At 41.3% G+C, this 17,368-nt stretch overlaps 1 protein-coding gene across 1 annotated transcript; it reads left to right on the top strand.

The window, feature by feature from the left end:
* Positions 1 to 6,339: 6,339 nt before the first annotated feature.
* Positions 6,340 to 15,137, top strand: znf831 (zinc finger protein 831; the record flags this gene model as incomplete). Its single annotated transcript, XM_053315473.1, has 3 exons — positions 6,340 to 10,366; positions 12,667 to 12,950; positions 14,013 to 15,137. Coding segments are annotated over 3 exons (5,190 nt in total), but the record flags the coding sequence as incomplete, so codon positions are not given.
* Positions 15,138 to 17,368: the final 2,231 nt, after the last annotated feature.

The raw sequence follows: 17,368 nt of genomic DNA, 5'->3' as shown, positions 1-17,368 counted from the left end.
CGGTGCGCTGTACGTACTGTGCGTCTTACGTCACAATACTGAAACAACGAAAAGAGTGAGGTTGCCTTCAAGGTAAACCGATTTTTCATGATTCCTAATAAGGTTAATAATTTATATTTATATAAAGTTTACGATTATACTTTGATTGTTAATGGGGCTAGGAGGCTGGTATGTTGCTGTAACACCATGAGCTGCAAAATGTGACGTTTAGGTGGAAGGGGGAAAGGTAACAACGAAATAAGTATATTTTTAAAAATACAATACAGTGAAATATCTAACATAGAACACTGCCAGATTTGTCGTCTTTGTTTTACACGCTGACACAAAGTATCTATGTGATGTCTGTATTCTAAAACAAATGAGAACCAAATATAAGATTAGATAAAGATGGATCTGCTTAAATAACATTAGCAGATCCATCTTTGTCTTAAGTACACACGTGGTACCTGAAGGCAACACATCTCTTTTTTTCATCCCTAGGACGGCGAAATCATGACCCGCCCCATTCTGCCTCCGATTGGCGAAGTCTGGTTGTCTTTGCTGGTCAGGTTGGTTAGGTTTGGGTATGATGAGTGAGATTGGTTGGAGTTATGGTAAGACTATCAGGGTAAATCAGAGGCAGAGTAGGACGGGTCATGTCTTTGCCATACTAGAAAAAATGTTTGCCTGCGGTAGATAAATTAGATACCTGGTATGTTATAATCCACTAAAGTTAAGCATGGCAAAGATCTGCACTTAACTGAGAGCACTCCTCTAGTTTATCTGTCCATAAAATTAATAGCCATGAAATTATTAGCCTATCAAGTAGTGAATAAAAAGGCTATTAATCAGCAAAAATGTCTGGACTGTAGACCAGACAAAAACAAAACATTTGAAAAAGTCACATTGGATAAATGTGATGTGAATGTCTCTCTTCTACCTGATATGTTATTGACTTAACAAAAAAACAAAAATAATTGATAGAACAATAAACAACGGACATTCTGATAAGACTAATAGGTCATTCGGGTTTCATTAACCAAGCTCTACCATAAATGCTTAATGCACTGCACTCATGACCCAGCAGAGGATGCACAAGTACAGCATCTCAACGACAGAAAGCGATGCTTCCAGCTTCTGCACAGCTTGTCCTTGCTTTGTTGATGTAGTAGCACTCTTAGATTTACATCTGCAAGCATGAAAATGCCTTTTACTGAACTACATGCTGAACAAGACTGTAGAGACTTATGGAGTAAAACAGGTGGTTTACAATTTCACTTGTACACAGATTATGTCTAGTTAAATATGTTGTTGTTCGTAGTGATGAAGATAAAACTGGGATGTGAGTCTTCTATTGTTTAGTTAGCGAAAAGGGAAAAGTGTAAGTGGATATAGGCCTGCAATATTTCAGCGTGCATCCATACAGTGTCTCAGTTGCCACACCCTGTAATGTGGCTCATCAATTCAAATGTTTGCCACAAAAAAAGACAGAAATGTAGTGTTATCATGTGCAAATGATTGACAGTAGCTTGGAAACATAGGCCAATTCAAATTATTTATATGTCATGTGTGCAAAAATGCAAGAAGGGACCCATTCAGACACTAATGAAATAAGTTGGATATTTCCCCTGGGTACCCTCAGAAGAGCCATAAAAGAGCGTATCTGCTGCAGTGTGCAGAAACAGGCAACTTCACAATCTTCACAAAATTAGAAAACATTTGGCAGTGTAGGGTGAGAAATAATTTTATACCTCAAATTACTGGGGATGTACTTCTTTTGTAGTGCTTGCATTATACCCTTCTGAATGTTGTATTAAGATGTATTTGTAAGTATTAGGATCATATTACAGGTAAAGCTCAGTGGGACTGCTCTTTAACAAGTGTGCTACTCCATGTCTGTTACTGATAAATGAACAGCTGCATCCATGTGGACTAATGTCTTAAAAAACAGCAACACAACAACAACGTTCCTTCAACAATGCCAAGGTTCAGCAGCTGGGATACATGGTGTAGTAAAAGAAACACATTTTTTGTTGGTCTCTCGTCACTGCTGACCATCAGCTGTAAAACTTGATTCAAGCTTGTATCCTAGTAACCTGAGTAACATGGCCAAAATACCATCCATCACTGAATGCAGTGAACGCCTGTTGACTGTTTTAGAAAGGACATCTGCACTAATCCATACAGACTATCCACACACTGATTTAAAAGCATTTCATCTGACTCAGTCTTTAAACACATGCAAAAATGCCTGAAACTATGCCTTCATCCTGCAGGACTGCGGGATCTGTGTAAAGACGCTACAAAACATGTGTGTCAGGAGGTGTCTTGTTACCATGTCAACACAAAGCATGTTCTCAGCAGACCAGCCTGCAGTTGCCTTGGAGACCAGCAAGAGTCTGTAGCAGAGAAATGATATATAAACTTTGTTTTCTTTCAGCAGATGCCATCTGATAATTGCAAGGTTGCTCCCACATGATGACTAACTTACATCAGAGGGAATGAAAGAAGAAATATTTAAAGATTTTTAAATGTATTCATATTTAAATATTAAACAGAATATACTTAAAGCAGCTATTATCAGTACTTTTGTATAAACAATGGATCAAACCTCAGAGAATTATCACACAATATGGTTTAAGGATCTTTTAGCTCATTGTTTTGGTTTTACAGCTCACAACTTAACTATTTTGGTTCAGTCTAAAGGCTCTCATCAGTCAAATGTCTAGATGGAGGCAGCTCTTTTTTGAGAAAAAGCTTAGGAAAATTCACCAAATGGCAAACAGGAAAAGTTAGAGACTATCTTTAACAGCTAAAGAGCCAGATATAAAACTTAAAGACTAGCCTTTAGCTGCTAAAGAGTCCGATTAAAGTTACAGACTAGCCTTTAGTTGCTAAAGAGCCAGATATGAAAGTTACAGACTAGCCTTTAGTGGCTAAAGAGTCAGATATAAAAGTTATAGACTAGCCTTTAGCAGCTAAAGAGTCACAAACATAAGATAAAGACTGGCCTTTAGCGGCTAAAGAGCCATTTACCTCAAGGAAATACATTTATTAGCTGGATTGAAACACAAGGCTGAATGAATGCTAATGTTCTCCATGTCTGCTGCATGTGGAGATACTGTACATTTAAAAATGGCAACCGTTTGCTAGTATGTTAGCCATGATAACAATATGTGATATATTATCACATAATAATATAACTATCAATGTTGTGTTTATGAGTTGTTGTGCTTCCTTCTCAAGAAGCTAATTGTGTAGTTATATCCACATTTTGTAAAAGGCCATACATATGAAATGTTTTATAATGATGGTTACCAGGTTAATAACAATGAACCAATTAGCTATGTGAGCTATCTAGCATACAGTTTATGTGTTTTGTTTAGTAGCTTACTCTTGCACATGTTGAAGAAAGTGGCTGCCAAAAGTAATTAAACATTTTTCTGGATTTCACACCTTATTGAGTTTGAAACAGATACAATACAATGCAATACATGTATTTTGTTACCTAAATCCATCATTTTCAAAAGTCAAAACTGTCAAAACCAGCAACAACACATACAGCAGATGAATATGAGTCAAAATGAGACATTGTGATCTCAAAAAGAGGCCAGCAGAGCAGTGAGTACTGTATAAGCATGTGAGGTGTGACCTGGTGTACAGCTGCAAAATGATACATGCAGTAGTGGGGGCTGTGTTTGGAGGTGGGAAATTTACTCAACTCGTCCATTTGTTCTCTTTGCCTGAGAGAGTAAGAGCAGTGCACGTGCAGCCGAGCAGCCACATCAACATTCGCTTTGCTGCACCCTTGTCTGTGTGGGTGTATGAAATACTGTGTGTGGGAGGAAGTAGATAGGTGGGGGGGAGCGAACACATAAGTGAGCCAGAAGTCAGGTACTGCCTCAAAACTGTTGATGCTAAAGTCAGTCAGTCGGCCAACGTGACTGTTGAAGGTAAGCTCTCCTCTGTCACTGCACTTCCTCTATCAGGCAATCGCTTTTACTGATTAACAACATTATATATTAGCTTTACATTATTCCATCTGTGCATCAGGGCCTCGAGACTCTTTAATTCCTGCTGATCACAGTCTGCAATCTATGTTTTCAACTTGTTCCGGAAGTCTTTGTTTGACAGCCACACACCCACCCAGCCAGCTCTTCTCCTTTCCCCTCTCTCTCTCTCTCTCTCTCTCTCTCTCTCTCTCTCCCTCTCTCTCTCTCTGCCTCACCACTTTCATAGTGCATCTTCTCTCTCATTTGCATTTGTTCCGCTTCCTTGTGACAAGAAACAGTTCATGTCAAAAGAGCTGCGAGAGAAAAATCAAATGGGAGAACACATGGCCTGGATGACAGAACAGACTGATAAGAGCAGGTACACTGGGGATGAGGGTGTTGAGTGTAGAAGATTTACCAGGGTGGATAATTATTACTGATTGGAGAGTAAAGCAAGAACGGTAAGTGACTCTGGCTTCATTACTTTTTTACAGTTTCGTTTGTTTCTCAACTGTTAACCAGACTTTGGCATAGTGACAGTATGTTCTGGTTTCTCACAGTGTTATTCTTACCTACACTGTGTGATGGCAACACCATCAGATATTTCCTCTTTTCAAATGTTCCCTTCAGTCATAACAATGGTTGGAAATGAGATTAGCAGAGCACACAAGATTAAGCACCAAAATCTAATTTCCCACAATGACATGAGAAATCACAGAAAAAAATCCAGAAAGCCTTCCTTTTTGTAACATTTTGATGCTCCCTGTTTTTTCTGATCTTTGTTCTTTAGTAGTTTGATCAATTTGAAAACGTATTCCACCCAGAGCTTGTAACTATTAAACTTTTTACATGGAGGTCGAATTTGAAAGTGCTTGTTGAGCAAACATCCCTTTTAATAATTCAAAAGGTCCACACTGCTGTTATAGTTTTGCATAGAGTATATAACAATATCACATATTTACATAGCTGTAAGGAACTGAAACACACACTAGTAACAGGGGTAGATGTAAATTCTCAAGTTAATAATGTTTGGAAATTTAAACAGACTAGCAGTGTTTCTTGTTTTCATGGAGAACTTGCACGAATAGGAACAAACAAACAAACTTTCTTCAGTGAACCACACCACGAGAAGTATTTGACGTGGGTGTGCTTATGCTGTACAACTAACAAAGATGTGCTCCGTGCCAACTGTACCACGGTGGGTGAAGTCACCCTTATGCAAAATCAGATACATGTAGAACCAACATCACAGCGACAGGAAATGTAATTGGCTTACCTTAATGTGAAGCCTATTAATCTTTCCATGTAGGTGGTTTTATGCTTTGATTGTACTGCTGCACAAATATGACACCACCCCACATGCTACTGTGAACGTTAAGAGCATGCTGTTTAATTGGTGACAACTGGTGACAGAGGTAAAAGATAATGTCAGCAGACACATTTCATTTGGAGAGATAAAAGCCTTTTATGTACTGTGAGTATCTGATCTCACTCCCTCAATCCCTCTGTTGATGTGAGTCACTCCTCTACATCATTCTCTGCTTCTCTCTACTGTGTATATACATTTTTCTTCCTGTTTTTTTATTTATTTATCCCCCTTGCCTGCATATAACATAACTCAAAACTTACATTCTTACATCACCAACTCTTGAGATAAAATTAAACAGCTGGATTTTAAATGCCTGTACTTCCTCCTTCTCTCTGTAACCATGGATATTATTGCTCAACAATATCACTCAGATATACAGCCTTTATTTTAGAGCTGTATAATTGTTGGCATCATAGTGAAACGCATTTAATCAACATGCAGACTGGATTAATTGCTTTTTTTTTTAGCCATCTGTCCTTAAGGGGACCATGTATTTGTCATCATTAGCTGCTTTAGTGTTCTTCTTCATTGCTATGCTCATGTTCTCTCTTCCTCTGGTACAATGACAACATATTCTCCAGGAATGAAGCCTAATTTTCCTCTTTTAAGAGCTAAAACTAGAAACACTCCTGCTCAAATAGGCAGATCTGCCCCTTAGATCTGATGCGAAACAGAGGTCTAATGCAAACTGTTCTTATCTTACAGGTAATTAGAGACCTGGCACTGGTACATCACGACAGCAGCAGTGTTACCATGGAGACTGGCAAGCCAGGATTGGCAAGCACTTCAGTGCATATCAGCTCCGTCGCAGCGCAGACAGAGAAAAGGATGGACATACAAGCCCCACTGACGGCTGTTTACATCCACACAGTGCCTGCTCTACCAGCACAGCCTTACCCCCAGCCTCCTGCAGCGGCCCAGGAGCCTGCCACATTCCATCTGGCCATGCCGCCGCTCTACTCCAAGGAGACGCTTCCTTTTTTGACACTCCATATTGCTGGTGGGCTGCAGTCTCAGCCAGGATTGAGTCTGGCAGCTTCTGCTACTGCAGCCAGGCCCAAGTCAGCAGGAAAGCATGTGTGTCCTCATTGTGGACGGGACTGCATGAAGCCCAGTGTGCTGGAGAAGCATCTCCGCTGCCACACAGGGGAGAGGCCTTACCCCTGCACCACTTGTGGAGTTTCTTTTAAGACTCAGAGCAACCTCTACAAACATAAGCGTACTCAGGCTCATGCCCGCCTCTCGTCTGAATCCGAGCAGAGCAGCCTGGGCAGCACGGACAGCATGTCCAGCTCTAGGGAGACTTGTACCTCCAGTTTGTCTATAGATGAGTCGGGAAGCCTGGAGAAGGATGTCACGTTACCCGCTGCTGAGATCACCTGTCCAGCCAGTACATCAAAGGTCTACTCTGTTACGAGGCAAGGGCCTGTCAATGAAAATAATGAGTTCTCTACAGGTCATAAGACAGAGCCTAATGCAGGTGTAGAGCTAACAAAAGAAGAGGAGAAACAGAGGATGGAAAGCGGAAAGCCTCCTGTGACGGTTAGTCGGCATCTTCCCCTTCAGAGACAAGAGGCCACTCTATTCTCCAAGCAGTGGGAGAACTCCATATCAAGAGGGAAATCACAGAATCATGAGAGCACTGACTCAGGCTTCAGTGAAAGCAGTGATCACTACCCAAGTCCCAGCAGCATTATACCTGACCACAGTATGGATTCCCTCGCCGAATCCACAAAGGAGCATCTTGAAGAACCCATCAGCACAACTGCGCTTTCCGAAACTGGCCAAGGGGTACAGGAGTCCAAAGAAACTGCTAGGGAGCAGGAGCAGAAGACACTGGAGGAGCGTATATCTAAACTGATTTCAGAGAACACAGCTGTTGTGGAGGACAAACAGCTGGAGAATGTAAGGCCACGGAAGACAGTTCTGTCGAAACAGGGTAGCATTGACCTCCCAATGCCATACACATACAAAGACTCCTTTCACTTTGACATGAAGATCAGTAAGACAAACGTTGGGTTACAAAGAAACAGGAATCCCGGATTGTACACCTCAGTGCCGACTCAGCATTCCTCCACCATGGATCATGCCCCATTAACCCGAAGCAGCTCCCTTCCCTTCAGTGTTACCCTTCTGCAACCTGAGAGGAGCAGCCCAACCGCCTCCTATCAGAATGATTATGTTACACTGATTCGGAGGGGAAGCTCTGGCCAGATCAATCCAACAGGTTTCGCAATCAAGCCTGTGAACCAGCAGTCATCCACCCACCGCCCACTGGTCCGGCAGACAGCCGTAGACTGCAACCACGCAACAGACGCTCTCTTCATGAATTCATCTGTGGAGGAGGTGTGCACCAGCAGTCTCAGCTGCGATGGGGATGGCAGTGACATTTGTGGAGAGCCAAGCAATAGAAAGTTCCGGAGAAAAAAAGCACAGAAGTTTGCCTACAACAAGTGGTACATGTACGGGGGAGGGACATTTAAGAAGCTCTACGATGCTGAGAAAACTGGTGATAACAGTGTTATCAAAGGCAGGAAATCTTCTACAAACCCAGAGCATGACATTGTCCAGGGCCTGCAAAAAAGACTGACAGCAGTTTATAAAGAGGCAGTAACTACAACTAGCTCAACCATAAACTTCATGAGTAGTACTGGAACAGTGTGCCCTCCTGCGAACCCTTCTGGTGTAGATTTGAATCTAAAAACTAGCCAACTTTATTCATCATGCAGCTCTATCAAGACTCCACTCCGGAAAAATCTTTCTTTGTCTACACTGCCATTACCTTCTATTGGATCACTAGTTAGCCACAAAACAGACAGCATAAGACCAGATGCAGGGAGATTGATTAATCAAGAAAAACATACTGACTCCACCTCACAGCCCTGTGGATCCCACATTCCCTCTGACAGGAAAAAGCAGAGAACTGATGACAAATTAATTTGCTCTGCGGAGATGGAGACTGACCCGAACACACTGACTCATCCCCCTCCCTCTGTCACTGGCTGTGTGCCTCAGCAGGATACAAATCTCAGTTATGTCAACCTTCAAACAAATCAAAAACATTCTCAGCTCAAAGGACCTTTCTTTCCTCCTTGCATAATCAATGCAAATGAACCGTCTGTTAGCACCCCGCCAGCTATATCCACCCCCACTGCTGCCAAGACCAGCTTCCTGCCCAAGTACCAGCTAAAGTTACCGAACGCTGCTGAACCTGATTCAAATCCTACATTGCCTGTTGTGGATAAACCAGCACGAACCGACGGCCGCACTTTCACCTCTGCTCTCTCATCTTCTCACACTCAGCAAACCTCAAGCTCAGTCGTAACTTCTGAAAAGAAACACAGTGATCTCATCAGTTCGGCACTGATGCAGACTTGTGATATCAAAAATACAAATAGTTACAGCTCTTTTCAAGGCCAGATTCTCCTGCCTGAAACTATAAGACTCAATCAGAATGTGACATCTAATCTCACTGTAATGCACAGGCCATTTGCAGGAACCACAATAACCACAACCTGCCTACAATCTTATAAGACAGGATTATGCAGCACGTCACAGCCTTCAAAACCATATGTGGGTTCAGCACCTATGCAACAACCTAGACCTGTTGCAGCTATGGTTGGGAACATGCCTGCAACACCTATCGTAACCACAGAAAACAATCAGCCATCTGCTGCTGCCATTACAGCTTTCTCGCATGGTCAACCTCCTCCTCCGTCACACACGTATGCTTGCTCAGCATCAGGCCAGTTAAATCCCACAAACAGAGCGAATACCACTCCAAGCAGCTCGATTGTACCATGTCATGTTGTACCATTTGACCCAGTGCAGCCAGCAGCTCAGAACGTGTTTCACGTTCACACAGCGGACCTCCAGATCTGCTTGCAGATCATATCCGATGAGCAGCTTGCTTTAATTGAACCCCAGATTGAGCGGCAGGCAGTCAGTAGGGAAGTGGGGACCCCAGGAATGATCCAGACTAAAGCTCAAAGTTCTGTCCTCATGGAAAATACTGTACAAAGTGATCATGCGCAGCTTGGATGTCAAAAGGAGTTGGACCAAAGCCAGTCTTTACCCACCCTTAACACGGACAGTATAAAACATCCACTATCTGTCCAGTTTTGGAAGGCACAGCCAAATCTTCACATGACTGAACATAGTGATTCTACTCAGCCTACACTATCAGCTGAATCTAAACCTCCTGAAGCTCTAGGGTTGCTGCTACGCCCACACAAACAAGGTCATGTAAACACAGTCACAGAGACTCAGAGCTGTATGGGCGATGTTATGTTAACTGCTGCTTCACTCAAAGGTGTAAAGTCAGGAGGGAGCCAAATTTCAGAGGCAGAACATGCACTTTCTCTGAACCATAGTGCTGAAGAGCAACATTTGCCAGACAGGCAGGTCAGCCAAGGTGGACTGGTCTCTCAATCCCTCTCTGGCCAACACAAGCTCGGCATGACATCTCTTTCTCCCAGTGCTGTAAATCAGAATAGCATGAAAAGTGAATTATTGAGCAAAGATAGCCAACACAACCTTATAAATATAGGAGGTTCAGGTAATATAAACACAATTAAAGCCAAGGGTGAAGACTTTGCGTATGAAAGTAGCAGGTTAGAAAGTGGAGAAACCTGCCCTCCTCTCCAGGTTGGGCTTGGTCAGGCCTCTGGTGCCCCATGTGTTGAAGATCTCTCTGGGACAGTTTCTACATTTTCAATGGATAAATGCAAAACTCCAGGACAATCAAATCCACAAACATCCATCTGCTGCAGATATCCAGTGGAATCTACATTACTGGAGACTCTGGATTCATCTAAACATGCAAACATGGGATGTGACAGAGTGGGACCTTCGGACAATGATGCTCCTTTACAGGAAATGACCCTCGGTGAATCACAGAGTGTAATCAGCTCAGCCCACTCAGACAAACAACCGGGTCCGTTTACTTCAATGTCTTCTAACATCCAGGTGGAAAAAGCCAAAGACATCCCAGCTGTGCTTACAAGTAATCAGAGCCCTGCTGCAGGTATCTATGACTGTTTTAATAATATTGATTAGATGTGTTGGATAAGATCTGAAGGATAAGCAGTGCAATGTGTACATTGTGCCTCTGTGCTGACTTTCAGGGTGTTACATCCATATTGGGTGAACAATCCAGGCTCATAGATTTAACATACACATGCATGGTTTTAGGGCTAATTAGTGAGATGTTGTAGGCTCACTAAAGCTGACTTCACTACAACTGATTATGTATTTCATTGGCTGATTCATTTCAAGGCTGAAATACTACATAACCCCAGGGGTCTCTAAATCCTCAGATTCACTCTATATTGTTTGTAGTAGTAGCATTTATTATTATTTATTTGTTTGTGACACCACAGAGTTGCCATATCTACTGAAAACCATGTTGACAAAGGTCTTTAAACAGGTTCCTGCATTAGTACCTAATCTTAAGACCCTGGCTGTGCTCTATGTTTACCCTCTAATATTTTATTTAGTGTTCTGAGGGTGTGAATTATTTACTATACAAATTTGTATACCCTCAAAGATTCCTACAATAGAAAGACCAAAGTAGCATCATTAGCATATACTACACACATACTACTTATACTAACAACCCCACAATGCAATATATATACTGTATATGTAAAATAACTGTAGTGGATAGTACCATAAGTGTCCAAATTCTCCATAATATGCTCACTAGTGAATAAACAAGAACCTAGTGAATGAGTGAACGAGGGAGCCCTGGTAATGCAGAAGGTACTGTGTCAAAAACTATTTGTAGCGTCTCCATAAAATGTATGGTGGGGGTGTCACCAGGAGCCCACTGATCATTTTGGCCCCAGGGCGCACAAGTGGTTTAGTCAAGCCTTGGTGACTTGATTTGATAAAATGTATCTTCATTTGTACATTATGATTATGTATTAAATGGCTACAATTACTGTTCAACAGGTGTGAAATTAAACTCTGAAAGTCAACAAGTGTCCAGTGTGCTGTAGTACAGAGAGAGCACAATAATGACTGTCACTGTACTACAGTGGTGTATAAAGTATAACATTTGTACAGACTTTACTATATTTGTTTTTACAGAAAGGTTAAATCTGAGCATTTTTCAGGTTAGAAACTAACACAACATTTACCATGTTCTACCACAAGGTGGCAGTAAATAATCATAAGTTGTTATAATGGAGCATGTCTGAATCTGGTGTTCTACAAGATCACCAAAACCCATGATTGATGTGGATATCATTTTGGTCTTTGACAAAGAAATTAATGACACTATCATGAATTTTAATTATAGGCAGAAATAACCAAATGGTAGTTTGGTTAAAAATCTCTCCATGGCAAAATTTAAAAAAAGTCTTTCTCAAGTTTCACATGGCTTTAATTTTGACCACTGTTGTCCTTATTACTGACATTCGAGCTGTGCCTCAGGCTTTCCTACAGAGCTGCAGGGTCCTGCAGTACTTAAAAGTGTCATTCAATCCTCTTTAAAGCACTAGACACCAATTTCCCTGCCTTTTTAGGTGAAGGAGCTGAGGATTATAGACAAAAACAAAGTTAAAGGGTCATCACTGGGAGAACAGTAAAAACAAAAGAGCTGCAACTCCGTGACCTTTAACCACTATCTCCTGAACTGAAACAACAAACTAAGTCTCTAGTTGTCCTGGAGAAACTTTTAACTCACATCGGAACACAAGGACATGGTGGTTTTGTAATGTAATTGATCTCCAGATTATTATTATTTATGCCAGGTTAAGCATAGAAGTGCTAGTCTAAAGAGGCACTGTTGAGGTCATTGATAGAAAAGATGGAAAACTTGGGGAGTGGATGGGGTTGGAGGAGGAGGAGGTGGTGCTGGTCCCTGTGTGTTTTCATAGAGCACAATGTGTCAGAGTTTGACAGACCAAAGAAATTCTAAATCTGGAAATCCTACGAGTCCATTTGTTTTTCATAAGGACAAGTGCTGTTCTATCCTCCACTGAATATTATGTGACCACATTTGTTCATATGCGTATCGAGGATAAGTATTCCCATCAGAAACAATGGCCACATTATTTCCTTGAATTTGGTTGATGGACTGGCAATGTGCATTTCATATGATGTGCATAATCTAAGTTATTGTTACAGTCATTTATTTCTTATTATACTTTTACCCAAAAGTAAATTCAACCATCAGCTACAGTTTCTAAATTTACGGGGTTTTCAATAAATTGTATAATCTCTACCACAATTTTCCGGTGGGTGAAAACTGACTGATAAGCATTAACATTGTGGATTTAAAGAAAAACAATTGCTTTTCATTACTTTTTCTTCCCCTAGGTCTTATGGAGGGAGCCTCCCTGGCAGGATGTGCAGCCCAGAAGGAGCCACACACGCTAGGACATGGAGGGACCCCTGGACAGCCAGACTGGAGGTCAAAGCAGAGCCAACAAGCTGAGGAGCCAAACCACCAGTACACGGAGGAGCAAGGGAGTGGAGCGGTGGTGGGAGAGAATAAGAACGGAGGAATGAGTAGTAGCAAGGCAGACCAGGTGCCAGGACAGTGGGGGAAGGCCGAGTCCAATTGCAGATGCACAGTTAAACCAGATCTAATCATGCCAGAGGTGAGTTCAGTGAAGTAAATTTGCTCAATGGGTGAATATTATGTTCCAGTCTTTACATTGCTTGTATTAGGGTTAGGGTTAGGTCATGGTTTACAAAGTCCAAATACATGACTGTACAGCCCCTACAGACATGCAAGGATGAAATCCATGTATGACAACACATACCAGGACCTTTATTACAATTCAACAAACCCTTTCATTTACCTGCCCCATGTACAGGAGTCTTTCCAATCCTGCATTCTTTCTAAATACCGTTTATTGTTTTAATTAGTCTTAAACTCTGCTAAAGCTTCCCACAAATCCCTCACAGCCCAATAAATTCAGACTGTGTTGATATGGGGGTCGTGTGGAGGCGGGTTTCAGGCATAATGGGTTGTTACATCACACACAATTGTTTTTCACTTTTTGTTTGCCAAAAAAAGAGAAGCGTGCAAGCCAAAAATGTGTGCTGAAATATTCACCGCGCAATACATATATGGTCCCCAAGATATGATGACCCCCCCCCCCCCCATGTCAAACACAGAAGAAAAACATGGCAAATATACTGAACAAGATTTGGACTACAAAGCCACACAGGATGGCAAGTGAGATATAAATAATGAGGATTTATGAGCCTTTTAAACAATCAATCTATCATAACAATACCAGAGCTAGGCAGCTGACAACAACAGCTACACTGCCAGAAGTTGTTTTTTGTCATGCCACTTTTTTCAATATGATTTGAAATCTCCAGATGTAACTGAGTAAGTAAAATGTTATTAATATAGCACCTTTGAAAACTTAGGTTACAAAGTGCTTTTCTAGGTTACAAAAGGTTAAAATAACTGAAAAAAGGTTAAAACAATAACAAATGAATAGCTCAGGGGCAGTCCTTGCCACAGTTGAATCAATTTCACATGTTGTGCTCATTGTGATGATATGATCGTAATTCACATGTAAAGCTTTGTGGTATTTTAGCAATGTGGAAAGATAATGAGAAGGTTCAATTGAGGGAGCACAATGGCCATATTATCATGGGGTTAGATGGTAATTTTCCTACTTATATTCTTCTTTTATTAACAGGGAGAAGACAGACAGGTCAAGGCAGATTCCTCTTGGCTATCTGAGCAGCATCTTCAGCATCTTTCCCAGACGCACCCTGGAATGTCTGAATACCCTTCACAGATCCCTCAGCAAGCTACAAGCACACCAAATCACCTTCATTTACCTGCCAGTGGCAGTCACACCGGCCTTTTCAATTCTCCACAGCCCCCGTTGGAAATGAACTTTTATTTCACACAACAGCAACACTGGGACAGCAGCATCACTAATCATAAACAGACACAGATTTTGATGGAAGCAAATTCAAGTCAGCATATAGCACAGGATCCATTAGAAGAAACACCAAATGCTTTTTCACAAACATTTTCACATCAGGACCAGAAGCAAGATAACAAGCTGACCCTGTCTGCTCGGCAAGGACATACTGCAGCAGGAAACAACAGTGCTGCAGAATGCTGCTGCAATAAATCAATACCAGGAAGCCATAAAAGTCCAAGTTTCTCATCAGATGTCAAGATACCATCCTCCACATTGCAACCCAGCCAAGGTTCTCATTCTGCTCAAGTCAGTAGAGTTGCTACTGGTTTGACAGGAGACACCCAAGCAACAAAGAGGAAGGTACTGGATAATAATACTGTGCAGCCATCGCAGACTTTTAAGTACACTGAAACTGATGACACCAAGGACCGGGCACCACATGAATACACAAGTCAGAGCAGTAACTCTTTGAGAGGTGACATTACTAACAAATACCAGCCTTTCTTCTTGGCTGGCCAGCTCCACGGTTACCAATCACTTGAGTGTCTGACCAATGCAGTGAGGCCTGTGCAAAGCTGCCAGGACTTCACAGAGGACACCAGCAGTAGTGACGATGAGGGAAAGCTCATCATCGAGCTTTAAAGAGGGGGAGGCACACACGCTTACATTCTGGTTATAACTTTACATGCTGTAGATATGTATTTTTCACAGGCAAAGCTGATCTGGAGGACACAAATAATATCATCGATTGAGAAGAGCAAAAAAACTGCATTTGTTTGCTGGAAACTCAAAGTAACAATATTAATAAAAAAATAATACAAATTTAATTCTTCATGTTTTTCATTATGATAAGGTATTAAAAGGGTGACAGATATTCGTCGTCCATGATCTTAATACTGTGTGAATCTGCCATATCTTTAATTTGTAAAGTAAAAATTCCACCACAAATAACCAAACCATGTATTGCCAAACTTTTTCTTTCAGTAAGGTTTTTTGTTTTCTCCGCATCTTTTTTTGTTTTTTTGTTTTTTTCGGTTGAAAATTATGGAGGCTGTGGTGAGAATCATAAATGAAAGTTTTGACAGTATTTTGGATGCAAAGTCAGGAGGCTCATCATCTCGCTACGTGAAATTTCGAAAAAATTATGAGATGGATGACATGCATGGCAGCATGTAGTGAGAAACATTTTTCTATCTTTCAACAGGCTCATTTTCGATCACATCTGGGAGGATAACGCCAGAAAATTCGAGTAGAATGCAGACTGCACTTATTCCATGCAAATGTGCTACATGAAACACAGATGTGATAGTGAGGGGTGAGTTGGGAGGTTGGGGGTATTTTCTTAACAAATCCTGTGCAGCTTAATACAATCAATTAAGGTAATAACAGATTCATACACTGGTGGTACATGGCTAGCTAATTTGAGCTTAATTTCCATTTAAATTGTTTGACTATGAGGCTAGAATGGGAATGGGAAGGCCAGGAAAACCATCCATTAAACTTAAGGGCTCGCACACATAGCTAGCCTTGTAGTAGTTCCCCTCTAGATTAGGGGTCTCGAACATACGGCCCTCAGGCCAGAACTGGCCTCCAAGGGGTCGAATCTGGCCCACTGATAACTGTGCAAAGTATGAAAATTGCAGAAAAGTCATGTTTTTCAATGTTTTTTCATGTTCTCTCTTATTTTCATTGGCCATTCACAATCAAGGCTTCTGATCTGCCTGTGGACATCCAACTTGAGATAACTGACTTGCAATGTGATTAAGATCTGAAGGACTAACATTGCCTCGGTGGGTTTGGACACATTTGATCAGTATCTCTTACCAGGGTACAACTAGTTATGATATATGATATATATTTATAGCTTATTATGCAATAGTTTGAACGGATCTGACCCACTTGAAATCAACTTAGGCTGTATGTGGCACCTAAAGAGATGATGAGGATGAGTTTGGCACCCCTGCTCGAGATAAACATCCAAATGAGTTACTATTGCTGTGTTAATGCAGTGTGGTTTATTAACAAGCTAGACACAGTGAATAAACATACAAACAAACTCACTTTAAACTAATTTAAAGTGATCTGAACTGTGATGGTGGTAATTGCTTTTCTTTTAGTTGCCAGTGAATGTGGCTTTGCAACCATTTTGCCAGGAATCTATTCTATAGTAGACATTTTCACTAAGTAGGGGGATATTGCACTCGTAATTGCTGTATTTACATATTTCCATTCAGCATGAGACATGTAGGGCCTGTGTGGATGTGCCTAAGCCTGTTAGCTAACATAAGTAATCTTTTTTGTGCAGCTTGTATAAGTGTGATTTAACAAAACTAATGCTTAAATCTTGTACTACTATACACCTACTTTGAGTGCATAAGTGTGTTCATACTGAGAAGTAGTTTAGTTACACACTCAAATTTTTGAATGTGTGACTATGGACACTGACTATGGACACTGAGAAATGCAGTGCATTATGAGAACCAGGATGGTGCACTCAAAACGGTCAAAAAGTTGAGTGTGTAACTACGGCCACAACGGTTGCCATCTTGGCTACGTAGCAGAAGGGGAGGGACCACTTTTCAAACAGGAAATGGCAGACGTTGTAACTATGGTGAACGTCGCTGCTTTATACAAATATATTATACATGTGTTTTTTACCCTAAACACCACTATACTGTTGTCACATATAAGCCATCAGTAGGTTTATTGGGTTGATTTAGCAGTCTGCAATGATTTGGTACCGCAAACAATAACGTGAATGCTAGACCTAGCTTATTAACACTAGCTCGCTAACTCTAATTGGCTAACGAGCTAATCGTCATTTCCAGTAAGTGCGCAACCAGCCTAGTTCGATTTAAGACAACACTAACATGACGAAATTTGCACACTACACAAGTACATAGTGTACACAGTGTACTACACAGAAGCGTACTAACAGAAGTATGTGATTTGAGACACAGCAGTTCTCCAAGGTTTCCTGTACTCATTGTCTGTTAACTTTACAACTAATACCCATTGGATGCAGGTCTGTAGTTCCCCCAACTGTGAATCACTAACATAATAAGGCTAGTAGCAACTTGAGTTTTTGCAGGTGAACAGTGCAGTATCCCTCCTCCCTC

Source organism: Scomber japonicus, chromosome 3 (assembly GCF_027409825.1).
Source record: "Scomber japonicus isolate fScoJap1 chromosome 3, fScoJap1.pri, whole genome shotgun sequence".
NCBI lineage: Eukaryota > Metazoa > Chordata > Actinopteri > Scombriformes > Scombridae > Scomber > Scomber japonicus.
The sequence above is the reverse complement of the archived record's forward strand: the minus strand, read 5'-3'. Positions and strand labels throughout refer to the sequence as shown.